At 55.4% G+C, this 13189-nt stretch overlaps 1 protein-coding gene across 12 annotated transcripts in view; it reads left to right on the top strand.

The window, feature by feature from the left end:
* The window catches only part of CHD3 (chromodomain helicase DNA binding protein 3), a gene marked incomplete at its 5' end in the record, with an annotated part of 25193 nt that extends 12004 nt beyond the window's left edge, over window positions 1–13189 (top strand). For 4 of the 12 annotated variants that reach the window (XM_082604777.1, XM_082604778.1, XM_082604772.1 and 1 more), the window contains 27 exons: window positions 58–249; window positions 422–622; window positions 996–1133; window positions 1411–1532; window positions 1688–1861; window positions 1995–2136; window positions 2363–2494; window positions 3135–3252; window positions 3462–3586; window positions 3763–3994; window positions 4296–4462; window positions 4934–5111; window positions 5561–5626; window positions 6095–6180; window positions 6310–6443; window positions 7001–7145; window positions 7321–7483; window positions 7598–7719; window positions 7823–7958; window positions 8072–8173; window positions 8338–8469; window positions 8848–8956; window positions 9153–9285; window positions 9577–9818; window positions 10882–11045; window positions 11290–11416; window positions 11912–13189. In XM_082604777.1, coding sequence (XP_082460903.1) covers window positions 58–249; window positions 422–622; window positions 996–1133; window positions 1411–1532; window positions 1688–1861; window positions 1995–2136; window positions 2363–2494; window positions 3135–3252; window positions 3462–3586; window positions 3763–3994; window positions 4296–4462; window positions 4934–5111; window positions 5561–5626; window positions 6095–6180; window positions 6310–6443; window positions 7001–7145; window positions 7321–7483; window positions 7598–7719; window positions 7823–7958; window positions 8072–8173; window positions 8338–8469; window positions 8848–8956; window positions 9153–9285; window positions 9577–9818; window positions 10882–11045; window positions 11290–11416; window positions 11912–12152 — 4023 coding nt within the window. In that variant the 3' untranslated portion in view covers window positions 12153–13189. The other 8 variants (XM_082604775.1, XM_082604779.1, XM_082604776.1 and 5 more) reach the window with 7 other exon arrangements.

Raw genomic sequence — 13189 nt, 5'->3', positions numbered from 1 at the left:
AAGACCGGAGGAGCAGCTGATGGTTCCCCTGAGCCTTCTGACTCCTCGATTCTACAGCCCACAGTGAAATACGAGACTCAGCCACGGTTCATCACGGCCACTGGAGGCACGCTGCACATGTATCAGCTGGAGGGGTTGAACTGGCTACGCTTCTCGTGGGCCCAGGGCACTGACACCATTCTGGCTGACGAGATGGGACTGGGCAAGACCATACAAACCATCGTCTTCCTCTACTCACTGTATAAGGAGGTGCTAGACTCTCGGGCCCTGAGGGGGACAGCCGTGCTGAGGCCTAGCCTGGACTGGGGAAGGTGGGAGTGGAGGGTGAGGGCAGAGAACTGGGGGGAGGGGTGCGGCAGGCAGCAGACTGGGGTGTATAACCGTGAGCCTAGACTAATGGTCCCCCACCCTCAACTCCCAGGGCCACACAAAGGGTCCCTTCCTGGTGAGCGCCCCGCTCTCCACCATCATTAACTGGGAGCGGGAGTTCCAGATGTGGGCACCCAAGTTCTATGTGGTGACATACACGGGTGACAAGGACAGCCGAGCCATCATTCGTGAGAATGAGTTTTCCTTTGAAGACAATGCCATCAAAGGTGGCAAGAAAGCTTTTAAGATGAAGGTAAGCCCCTCTATCTCATGTCCTCTAAAGTCCTCAGATCTGTCGTTTCGTTGCCCCAACCAGGACTTCAGTTCCTTTATTCCCCATTCAGCTTTCTCCCTCCTTTCCTCCACCTTCCCTCACGCCTCTGCACTCCAGTCCTGGAGATGTAGCAGGTACTCCCAGGGGCGTACGTGGATCTGTTCATCCTGGATAGGTGGTGGAAGTTTGGGGGCCACATTCAGAAGTCCCTGCATGGCGTCAAAGTTGGAGGACAGGACAACGGGCTCCCTCTGGGAGTCTCAGGACTGGGTGTTTGCGTGGAGAATGGGGGTGGAGGCCTAGATGCTCGGGTGTGGGGTGGCAGCCAAATGGACAATGGTTGTGTTGGCAGAGGGAGGCGCAGGTGAAGTTCCATGTTCTCCTGACATCATACGAGCTGATCACCATTGATCAGGCCGCTCTTGGCTCCATCCGCTGGGCCTGTCTCGTGGTGGATGAGGCCCATCGGCTCAAGAACAACCAGTCCAAGGTGAGTGAGATACCCAGGCCTCAGAAACTTGAGGCTGTGGACTCCTACTTGCCCTAGTCCTAAAAAATAAAGTTTCAGGGACTTTCTGCAATCAGGGAGGCAGGAAGCCTGGGAATGAGTCTGGGGAGAAGTCCAGGTTGGAAGAGGGAGAGGACTAGGAAATCCTAGTCTGATCCTGAAGGAAATAGGAGCTAGAGGCAGGGAAAGGTGGTACTGTGGGCCAGCCACTTGCCACTGATGGGCCCTTTCCTCTGCCTTTCCTTGCCCCATTTTCTAGTTTTTCAGGGTCCTCAATGGCTACAAGATAGATCATAAGTTGCTGCTGACAGGGACTCCGCTGCAGAATAACCTGGAGGAGCTCTTCCATCTGCTGAACTTCCTCACCCCAGAGAGGTTTAAGTAAGTGGCTCAGTAGGGTGGTCTGCAGAGAGGAGAGGTGGAGGGACTGAGAAGATGAGTGGGAGGAGGATTCACCTGGAGTGAAGAACAGAGCCTGAGGTCAGGGGCAAAGAACCTGACACCTATTCGTTTCCTTTTCTCCTTCTGGCTACTAGCAATCTGGAAGGCTTCCTGGAGGAGTTTGCCGACATATCCAAAGAAGACCAGATTAAGAAACTTCATGACTTGCTGGGGCCACATATGCTGAGGAGGCTCAAGGCTGATGTCTTTAAGAATATGCCGGCCAAGACAGAGCTCATCGTCCGCGTGGAGCTGAGCCCCATGCAGAAGTGAGATGCAAGGCGGGTTACCTGGACCAGGGTTGAGGATTTGGTGGCAGCTTTCCAAGAGTTGGTGGCCAAATGCAACATCATAATTGCTTCCTTTATTGTGTCTCTTCTATGCCCCTGCCCTGGCCTTTAGGAAATACTACAAGTATATCCTGACCCGAAATTTTGAGGCCTTGAATTCACGAGGAGGTGGGAACCAAGTGTCATTGCTTAACATCATGATGGATCTTAAGAAGTGCTGCAACCATCCATATCTCTTTCCTGTGGCTGCTATGGTAGATACGGGAGCTGGGGGACTGTGAAATGCCTGGCTCTTTGGAAACATGGGCAGTTGAGCACAGGGCTGGAGTTGGGCTGGGAGGCCAGAGACTAGATTTCTGAGAAGAGTAGGAATTGTAAAAGTGTGGAGCCTGGAGTTGGGCCTCCAGCTTTCTAGGCACAGTCAGAATACGGGGGTGTGTTCACTGAGCCTCTCCTCCTTCTTTCCTTCCTTCTTTTCAGGAGTCCCCCAAACTTCCCAGTGGGGCATATGAGGGTGGGGCACTTATTAAGGCGTCTGGGAAGCTCATGCTGCTGCAGAAGATGCTGCGGAAGCTGAAGGAGCAAGGACACAGAGTGCTCATCTTCTCGCAGGTGACCCATCCCTGTAGCTCTTTCTCACCATCAGATAATCGCTTACCTCGTTCCTGTGGTTGCCACGGGATGCGAGGTTAGGCAATTACGCCCCTAAGAGTTTCTGGTATAGCTAAGTTCATCTTGGTCTCTGATCCCTGTTCTTAATTAAGGCTGTTGGAAGTTGTAGTCCAGTTTCTGTATGCCAAAAGGGGCGAAAGGGAAGGGTGAGCCATCTGCCTCCTAAAGGTCATCTCTGGGACTGGTACAGTTTCTTAACATTATTGGGGAAGGGAGGAGAGCACAGACCTTTTGGAAATCTGATGAAAGCTGTGGGTCTGTTCTCCAGAAAACTGCACACACAACTAGACAATTTTGTACAGATTTTCAGGGGGTTCATAGATTTCCCTGAAACTTTGTCATGGGTGTCAGAGGAGAACCTCTTCCTTAGGAGAAATGGTCTTAAGTCAAGAGAGAGAGAATGACAAGAATGTCCCAGGAGGAGCTGGGGGTGGAGGAAACAGCTCCGGGGGGGTATATGACAGGGCAGGGGTACAAGTGTAAGGACTGGGGTTGAGAGAGAATAAAGAGGTAGTCAGAACAGACAGGGCGCATCCCACTGCCTCGTCGCTCTAGACTCCTGCCTTTTCTCTTGCTCTAGATGACCAAAATGTTAGACTTGCTAGAGGACTTCTTAGACTACGAAGGCTACAAGTATGAGCGCATTGACGGCGGCATCACTGGTGCCCTGAGGCAGGAGGCCATCGATCGCTTCAATGGTGAGGGGGACCTTGGTCCCTGCTGGGTGTGGGAGGCCCGAGAAACCTGTGCCTAGGTCCCTGGGATGGGAGGGTGCTGGCCTGGGAGGATATTAGCCACCTGGGCTTTTGAGTTGAGAGCATCGTTTGTAGTCAGGGAACATCTAGGAGCAGGTGGACAGACCTGCTGGGTACAAGAAAGGCCTGATTTCCTGATTCTTGCCTCCTAGCTCCTGGGGCCCAACAATTCTGCTTCCTCCTGTCCACCCGGGCTGGAGGCCTGGGCATCAATCTGGCAACTGCCGACACTGTCATCATCTTTGATTCAGACTGGAACCCCCATAATGATATCCAGGTGAGAACACGCCTCCTGGAGCCCCTTTGAGCAAGGAGATGTGTCTGTCTGTTCTGGGGTCAGAAAAACCTCTTGGTGGGTAGAAGACCCTTCCTTGTCAGCCTCTTTTCCAGAGCATGTAGGGCGTGTCTCCGCTGCCACTCCCCTGGCCCATCCCCACTTTCCGGCCCCTGCAGGCCTTCAGCCGTGCTCATCGGATCGGCCAGGCCAACAAAGTGATGATTTACCGGTTTGTGACTCGCGCATCAGTGGAAGAGCGAATCACACAGGTGGCCAAGAGAAAGATGATGCTGACGCATCTGGTGGTGCGGCCTGGGCTGGGCTCCAAGGCGGGCTCCATGTCCAAGCAGGAGCTGGATGACATCCTCAAATTTGGCACCGAGGAGCTATTTAAGGATGAAAATGAGGGTGAGAGCCTTTTCTGCAGCTCCCTGTAAGCAGGTCTTTGCTGTCTGTGAGCACTTCTCTTCTGAAACCCCCTGAAGAAAATCTCTTCTCTGCATCCTTGGAGGAAGGTTGGCTTCTTTCCTCACCTGTAAGGTTGAAAACAACAACAAATGTCTGTGTAGACGTCCAGGGAAAGGGCCTTCTCCTCCAGAGCTCCCGTGAAAAGGAAGCAGAGGGGAAGGCTTTCCTCTGATCTCTCTAAAGTTCTGCCTGAGGTTCTGGTTAGAGCTCAGAGTCCCCTCTCGTTCCCCAACTCCACCAGGGGAGAACAAGGAGGAGGACAGCAGTGTGATTCACTATGACAACGAGGCCATCGCTCGGCTCTTGGACCGGAACCAGGATGCAACTGAGGACACAGATGTGCAGAACATGAATGAGTATCTCAGCTCCTTCAAGGTGGCCCAGTACGTGGTGAGGGAAGAGGACAAGGTGAGAGGCTGGGGCCAGACACGGGCCATCCCGGGCCATCTCTGAGGGGTGGTGTCGATGTCCTTGACCAGACCTTGAAGTTGGAGGATCCCCCTTCGCTCTTGTTTTTTATCTGATCTCTTACCCCAGTGCCCATCAAAGAGCGGTAGTGGACCTCAAACGACTTCTTGGTCTAAAGGATGAGACTGGAATTTGGAGAAAACTTAGGCAGAGAAAGTGGTGATAAACTCGGGAGGGAACCTTCTGAGTCAGAGTGTGAGGGACACAGAGGGCACTAGAGGAGAGGTTTGGAAAAGAGGGAGATAACGAGGAGGAGAAGCATATTGCAGGTAAGAGGTAAGGAAAACTTACACAGAGGACTTACACACAGTGACGAGGTCTAGGGCTGGGTGGAGGCAGGCGCGTAGGGATTTTGTCATGGCGGAAGGACTGGAAGGGGAGGCCTTCAGCGTTCGTCCTGCTGCCCTTCAGATTGAGGAAATTGAGCGAGAGATCATCAAGCAGGAGGAGAATGTGGATCCTGACTACTGGGAGAAGCTGCTGAGACACCACTACGAGCAGCAGCAGGAAGACCTGGCCCGCAACCTCGGCAAAGGCAAGAGGGTCCGCAAGCAGGTTAACTACAACGATGCTGCTCAGGAGGACCAAGGTGAGGACCGCCCCTGAGGGAGGGACCGAGAAGGGGACAGTGCTGAGAAGGAGCTTGGAGCTGGGGGCATTTAGAGGAAAAGAGAGGCTTAGAAGTCAGGGCCTTCCCTGCCAAGTAGAAAGAGATTATTAGGAAGGGACACCAGGAGTACCCGGAGGCCAGGTGGATTTGCAGGTGATCTCAGCTATGTAGCAGTTGCAGAGGGCTCCAATGGACACCCAGGGGTCCCTGTTTAGAGTGGGGTATGCAGGAGTCAGGAGGTAGGTGGGTGAGTGGACATGGTGTGTGGTCCTGAGTCAGACTGCAGGCAGTCACTGCAGGCGTCCCTAGGAGGGCCGAGGCCAGAGTGAAGGTGCAGAAGTCTCCGAGGGGAGGCGTCCAGACAGAAGGGCCCCAGCCTGGGCTTATCCAGGGAGCCATCACTGACCACTGAGCCCTTCCCCTCGCAGATAACCAGTCAGAATACTCAGTGGGATCAGAGGAGGAGGATGAAGACTTTGATGAGCGTCCTGAAGGTGGCATCTGTTTTCTTGTCTTTCTACCGCACCTCTTCCCGTTTCACTTCCCATTGTCTATTAAGCCCACTATTTTTATACAAAATGCTCATTTGTAGAGAAAGTAAAGATTGCAGGTAAGCAAAAAGGAAGAAATATCTGTAATCTTGCCACTGTTAAAATTGGGAGTATATAACCATGCAGGCTTAGATACCTAGATGAAAAATCAAGAAAGGGAACATCCTTTTACATTCCCGCCAGTAATCTTGCTTGCATTGTATGGGTGCTACTGATTTTTTAGTATGATGATTCTTTTGGACCTATTGGGGTAGTAGTTCTGAATGTGCTGGGAAGAACATTAGAAGCGCCTCAGAGCTGACACAGGCCTTTCCTGTGTTCTGTCTCTTGTGAGAATGGAGGGCTAGGAAAGAGTGGCGGGGGGGAGAAGGCAGCAGCTCTACTAACCGGGGTCACCATCTCCCCACCCAGGGCGTCGACAGTCCAAGAGGCAGCTCCGGAACGAAAAGGATAAGCCACTGCCTCCACTGCTGGCTCGAGTTGGGGGCAACATTGAGGTGAGAGCTGGCCTAGGTCCCTGAGGAGAGAAGGAAGGAAATTGAAGCTGAGTCACTGAGGGTAGAACAGACCAAGAAATGAGATCCTGGACATTCACTGCCCACTCCCTCCTTGCCCCCCATCATCAGGTGTTGGGATTCAACACCCGTCAGCGGAAGGCCTTCCTCAACGCTGTGATGCGCTGGGGCATGCCCCCACAGGACGCCTTCACCACCCAGTGGCTGGTGCGGGACCTGAGGGGCAAGACTGAGAAAGAGTTCAAGTGAGTGGGGGTGATACAGGGCTGAGTTGGATGGAGGGGTAAAAACTTGGGGCGTTACTGCCTTCCTCTTGGCCGCCATATGATGTGACCTTACTCAACTGATCACCGTACTCCCTGCCAGACAGTGTTTCCTGGCTCAGTTTCCTGGGGGGTGGGCTCAGCCTGCCCCACCTCCCCTCAGATGAGCCTAGAGCAGGGAGGCCGGGCTTCCTCCCCAATGGGAGAGGCAGTTGAGACAGGAGCCTCGCCTGGGCTGTCCTTGCCTCACATTTATTTGACCACGATAACCTGGCAGGGGAGCTGGTGGGAAGGATGAAGAGCTGACTGATGGGGCCTAGGAATGAAGTAACCAAGGCCAAGGGGACTGTGGAAATGCAAGGGGAGGGGCAGATGTGGGAGTTAGGATTTGGAGGACAGGTGACGGTGAGATTGAGAGGCCCAGGGGAGGACCCCTGGAGGCACCCGGGAGTTTCAGGTTCAGTAATCCCTGTGCCCCCTTTACTCCCCTGCCCCCCCTAAGGCTCTCCTAACGCACCTCCCACCCCCATGCTCCTTAGGGCCTATGTGTCTTTGTTCATGCGCCATCTCTGTGAGCCCGGGGCAGACGGCTCTGAAACCTTTGCTGACGGGGTCCCTCGGGAGGGACTGAGTCGCCAGCAAGTGTTGACCCGCATTGGAGTCATGTCTCTCGTCAAGAAGAAGGTATCCGTCTTCCCCTCAGCCAAAGAGGCTGGCTGCCTAGACCCTGTGCTCCTCTGCCTCTCGTCCCTGAGTTCCGGACTCACGCTGGTGCGAGATAGGGAGAAGCGCTGGAGCTTGCTATGTGTCCAGTCGCTGGAGCTGATCCCTGTCCCTACGACTCCCCCGCACCCTTCAGGTTCAGGAGTTTGAGCACATCAATGGGCGCTGGTCTATGCCGGAGCTGATGCCCGACCCCAGTGCTGACTCCAAGCGCTCCTCCAGAGCCTCCTCTCCTACCAAAACGTCTCCCACCACTCCTGAGGCTTCTGCTGCAAACAGTCCTTGCACCTCAAAACCTGGTAATCAGCTCAGGATGGCGGGAGAGACAGATGGGGCCAGTGTCCGTTCGACGCCGAGGGACTGGAGTTGGGGTGGGGAGTTTCTGCCTGCCTCACTCCGCCTTACCCTTGCAGCTACTCCAGCTCCCAGTGAGAAAGGAGATGGCATAAGGACACCTCTGGAGAAGGATGAAGCAGAAAACCAGGAGGAGAAGCCGGAGAAGAATAGCAAAATTGGGGAGAAGATGGAAACAGAGGTGTGTGGCTACCTGGCTTTCTTTGAGGGGAGGGAGTGGCAGAGTCGTGGAGGCAGGTGCCTAGGAGCCCCCACTTCGTCCTGACTCCGTTGTCCTCTTTTAGGCTGATACCCCCAGCCCAGCCCCATCACTTGGGGAGCGGCTGGAGCCAAGGAAGATTCCTCTAGAGGATGAGTTGCCAGGGGTACCTGGAGAGATGGAGCCTGAACCTGGGTACCGTGGGGACAGAGAGAAGTCAGGTGGGTGCATGGCCTTAGGGGTGATGGGGGGCTTAGAATTTGGGGGTTCCCTCTTCTGGGGTCAGGGGCTGAGGGTGACATCCTCCATTCCTGTCCGCTACCCCCTCCCACAGCCACGGAGTCGACGCCAGGAGAGAGGGGAGAGGAGAAGCCGATGGATGGACAGGAACACAGGGAGAGGCCGGAGGGGGAGACGGGGGATTTGGGCAAGAGAGGTAATGGGTGGAAGGACCGGCCACCTGGGTCCCTGAGGGAATCAGGGGAGGGGAGGTGGGGTCTTGGGAACCAAATGCCTGGGTCCCGGGTGGGTAGCTGTTCCAGGGGCCAGTACCTGGGAGGAGACTCTCCTGAGGTGTGAGCTCTGCCCCGTCTGCTGTAGCAGAAGACGTAAAAGGGGACCGGGAGCTTCGACCTGGGCCTCCTCGAGACGAGCTGCGGTCCAACGGGCGACGTGAGGAGAAGGCAGAGAAGCCGCGGTTCATGTTCAATATTGCAGACGGTGGCTTCACAGGTGGGGGGGCCCTCACTGCCCTCTGCTCCTCACTGGGGTTAGCTCATCCTCATGGGGTTTCTCTTTGGGCCTGAGGCCTCCTTCCACCTTTAATTCCAAGTAACTGCCAATGAAATGGCGCATGCTGTCTCTGACCCTTGCCCTGGTCCTCCTTAAGTGTACTTCTAACTCCAGAGCTGCCTTAATCCCACCTGTACTCTTAATCCTAACTTGAACCTTGTTTGTAACTAGTTTTATTTCCTAACCCTTCACCTAACCTTGCCCTGTTCCTCCTAAAAAGCCCTTAGTCCTGTCCCACTGTTCGGTTCCTCCCTCTGTACCAGCCCGTTGGGCTTCACAAACTCCTGATGCCTCGTCTGTCTTCTGCCCTCTTTTCAGAGCTCCACACGCTGTGGCAGAATGAGGAACGGGCAGCTATTTCCTCGGGGAAACTCAATGAGATCTGGCACCGAAGACATGACTATTGGCTTCTGGCTGGGATTGTCCTGTATCCTTGGATACAAATGCAAGAGAAAAAATGTTCTCTCAACCTGGAGAGAGGGGAACTACAGAGAACATGAGTCCACACTTAGGGAAGGGGGCCTAGCGCCGCACTTTGGGGCGGCCAGGCCAAAAGGCAGGCGTGTTCACAGTCCAGCCTAGCCCTGTTAAATTCCTTGATGATCCACTTCCTTCATTGGCAGCCATGGCTACGCACGGTGGCAGGACATCCAGAATGATGCTCAGTTTGCCATTATCAACGAGCCATTTAAAACTGAAGCCAATAAGGGGAACTTTCTGGAGATGAAAAATAAGTTCCTGGCCCGGAGATTCAAGGTGAGGATGAGGGAGGAAAGGAGCTGTGTTGAAGAGGGGCTCGGGTCAGAAGTGGGACCAGACCTGGTTGCAGTGTAGGCGAGGTTCACACCTTGAGGGTTGAGGCGCCGCTCGCGGCAAAGACCAGAGGGTCACCTTGTGTTTGGCGCCGTGGTCTGGATCGGGGTCGCGGTCAGCATCGGTGTGGAGCTGGGGGTCTGGGCCGCCGGTGAGGGCGGTGTGGGTCTCCAGCCCCGAGCTGCGTGCTTGCTGCCGGCAGCTCCCGCACTCGCCCCCTCCCCGCGCCCTTAGCTCCTGGAGCAGGCGCTGGTGATCGAGGAGCAGCTGCGGCGGGCGGCCTACCTGAACCTATCCCAGGAGCCGGCGCACCCCGCCATGGCCCTCCACGCCCGCTTCGCCGAGGCCGAGTGCCTGGCCGAGAGCCACCAGCACCTCTCCAAGGAGTCGCTGGCGGGGAACAAGCCGGCCAACGCCGTGCTGCACAAGGGTAAGGGCCGCGGCGGCCCCGCGCGGGGGAGGGCCCACAGCGCTGCGTAAGTCTGCTCCCCGCACCCCTCAAAACCTTCCCACCCCTCCGGCCCCCGACCCTCTGAACCACCCCCCTCTGACCTCTGACCCCACCCCGACCCGCCTGGTACCCCCTTGCTCTTTAGCCTCTAGGATTCGTGCAGCCAACCCTCATCCGTGCCCAGTAGCGTTCACATCAGTGCCCAAGGGAGGGACCTTCCCCCCCACCCCACACTCTCCGTGAGACTGTGCCACGTCCCCTCCACAGGGCAGAACTTCTTCGCTGACCCACACACCTGCCATATTGCTAATAGCACTCTCTCTGGGGCTGTGGCCTGTGTATAGTCCACAAAAGTCCTTACCCCCGGTCCCACGAATCACATTGCTCACGTCTCATTCACCCCATGAAGCGGAAACCACCACCGTCCCACCCTCTGACCCTACCCCATGAAACTTCCCTTTGACCTTCGACCCTTCCTCCCAAACCCTCTTCCCTTGACAATAATAGATTAAGTTCGAAAGCCCTCTAACCATCTAATCCTGTCTGATGTAGTGACTGATTCCTGGCCCCCTTGACTCCTGTTCTAATTCCTTGAATCTGTAATGCTGACCCTCTAACCTCCCTCCCCCCCTTACATATTAAAACTTTGATTCCTTAAGTCTTTGACACCACTTACCACCTCCCACGCCTCCTGACTATTTCCTCCCCATCATCCCCAACCCCAAAACCTCACTCTTTCAGTATGGGATGTTCTGACAACTCCCCGCCCCCATGTCTTCCGATGTCCTCCCTCCCCTATCTCCCTTTTCTCCATATTCCCTTTTCCTTTCTTCTTTCTCTCCATCTGTCCTCTGTGGCGATCTGGTCTCTCTGCCTCTTTACCTGACACTTTTTCTTTGTCCCCGAGTTGCTCTTTTTTCCTACTTCTGTCATTTCCTTGGTCTCTGATTCTTCGACATCTGTGCCCTCCTCTCTCTCTCTTTCTCTGACTGTATCTGTCCATCTGACTCCTCGTCTCTTTTCCTGGCTCCATCTCTCCCTTTCCCTGTCTTTCTCTTGCCCTTCTTTCTCCGTGGCCCGGGCCCCAGTTCTGAACCAGCTGGAGGAGTTGCTGAGCGACATGAAGGCGGACGTGACCCGCCTGCCAGCCACGCTGTCCCGAATACCCCCCATCGCAGCCCGCCTTCAGATGTCCGAGCGCAGCATCCTCAGCCGGCTGGCCAGCAAGGGCACGGAGCCTCACCCCACACCGGTAACCCTCTTTCCCCCGACTCCAGTTTTCCCTGTTGGTACTCCTCCTGCACACATATGAACACCTCCTTCAGAACCCCGTGCAGTGTGGAACAACGACCTGCTCCAGCACGCTCATCAGCCTTGAGTCTCCCTGCCTGTATGATACCCCTCAGTAGTTCGGGAGTTTGGCCCATGATGTCTCCCCGAAGCTGCTTTCCTCTCAGACTGTGGACCCTGTAATGTGGGCTCGCTCTCTCTTCCAGGCCTTCCCCCCGGGTCCGTACGCTACACCTCCGGGGTACGGGGCGGCCTTCAGCGCCGCACCCGTAGGGGCCCTGGCCGCCGCAGGCGCCAATTACAGCCAGATGCCTGCAGGGTCCTTCATCACAGGTCAGCTGGTGACTTCCTGCCTCCTGCTTCTTGCATTCTTCCTTTTCCAAGCTTCATCCCTGCTCAGCTACCCTTTTACTTGTCCAGCCCATCTCATTTCCTTGGAAGTATCCAGTGTTTTATGGAATAGAGTGGTTCTGGACTTTGTTTTTCCCATCCCTTTCTCAACTTCTCTTCCATTCCCATCGTCAAAAACCTCATCTAGGGTTTTAGTGGTTCTGTGGCTTGGTACCTCCTACCTGAGCCTCCTCCAGCTGTTTACTTCAGAGAAAGAGAATATGAAATTGGAAGGGGGTTCCGGTGAAAGTTGGAACGTGTGTTCCATCATGCGTACAGTGGGGAATCTCAGAGAGAGAGATTTTTTTCCCATCCCTGCCTTAGAAAATTGGATGTGGCATGAGGGGACCTAGAAGTAAGAACATACTGTCGTCAGGAAGCAGTCGACAATGGGAAGTGAAGGAGGGATTGACCCTTCCTTACCCCCTTCCCAAACAGCCGCCACCAACGGCCCTCCAGTGCTGGTGAAGAAGGAGAAGGAAATGGTGGGGGCATTGGTGTCAGACGGGCTGGATCGGAAGGAGCCCCGAGCCGGGGAGGTGATCTGTATAGACGACTGACCGGATCCCAGGCCTGCCCTTCACCCAGGCCCCGTCCCCGAGGCCGACCCCCAGCTCAGGCTCTGGGGCCTGCTGCCAGTCCTCCGCCTTCCCCACCCCATGGGCCCCCACTGGGCTAGGAGCCCCTTTGCCCCTCTCTACAGCTCTCTTCAAGAAGGGCCCTTTGCCCTTCTCCACCCCATGCACCTTTCCCACCGTGCTTTGAAGACTGTGCTGGTGAGAAGAGGTCTGGGTGGGAGGTGGTCAGCAGGGTCTTCCAGGTACCTGTACCCCCCACTGCCCAGCACACACAGCTTCCCAGTGAGCGGCTGTGGGGGGGAAAGAGGTGGAGCCGCCCCAGTTCTTATTCCCGCAGCATAAGCTCCATCTCTTGCAGAAGTGGGGGGTTAGCCTTGCCCGGCCTTTAGGGACTTTGGTGGGGAAAAGAGCTTTCAAGAGAGGAGGGTGACTTTAGAGAGGGGTGACAGTGAGCCCTGGGAGGGTGGAAGGGAAGAGGAGGGGCGGCTGCATGTTTCCTTCCCCTACCTCCCCCCAAATGGAGGGCGGAGCAGTTAACAAGGGAGGGAGTCCATTGCTGTTCAGCCTCAGAATAAAGGCGCCGTTCACTGGCTCAGTTACCTCCTGCGTACCGGCATCTTGTGTTGGGAATCTTCCCCCCTCCCTAGGGACCAAGGACCACCCCTACAAAGAGTAATATTTGGGTGATACTCCCTTAAGCCAAAGAGGAGCTCCCCAATCTGTCCTAGGGACCCAGGTAACCTAGAAAGGGTGGCGGAGAACACAATGGGCCAGATGTGGGGGGAGCCCCCAGTTCTGGGACTCAGGTTCTTGGAGGACTTCTACCCTCCCTCCTGAAGACCTGGATATGGACTAAACTTGAGTGGGTCAGGCAGGGGGCCTAGTCAGGGGACTACCTTGCCTTTGGGACCAGAGCAAAATAGTGGAGGGCAGGCTGGGGAGACATGGGCACATCCTCCTCCCCAGGAGGGGCTGGGGAGAGTGGCAGTTTGCATGGCGAACCCCCCACTTGCTCTTCGCTCCCCTTCACTTTCTTGCTGCTCCTTTCCCGGTCTCTTCACACCCACTCCTGGTCTGTCCCAGTCCCCTCTTCTGTATCAGGTTTATTGGTTGTACATATAAATTATACTTTCCTTTC

This window comes from Mesoplodon mirus (assembly GCF_964341445.2).
Source record: "Mesoplodon mirus genome assembly, chromosome: 18".
NCBI classification, from domain to species: domain Eukaryota; kingdom Metazoa; phylum Chordata; class Mammalia; order Artiodactyla; family Ziphiidae; genus Mesoplodon; species Mesoplodon mirus.
This window is presented reverse-complemented; position numbering and strand designations above follow the sequence as displayed.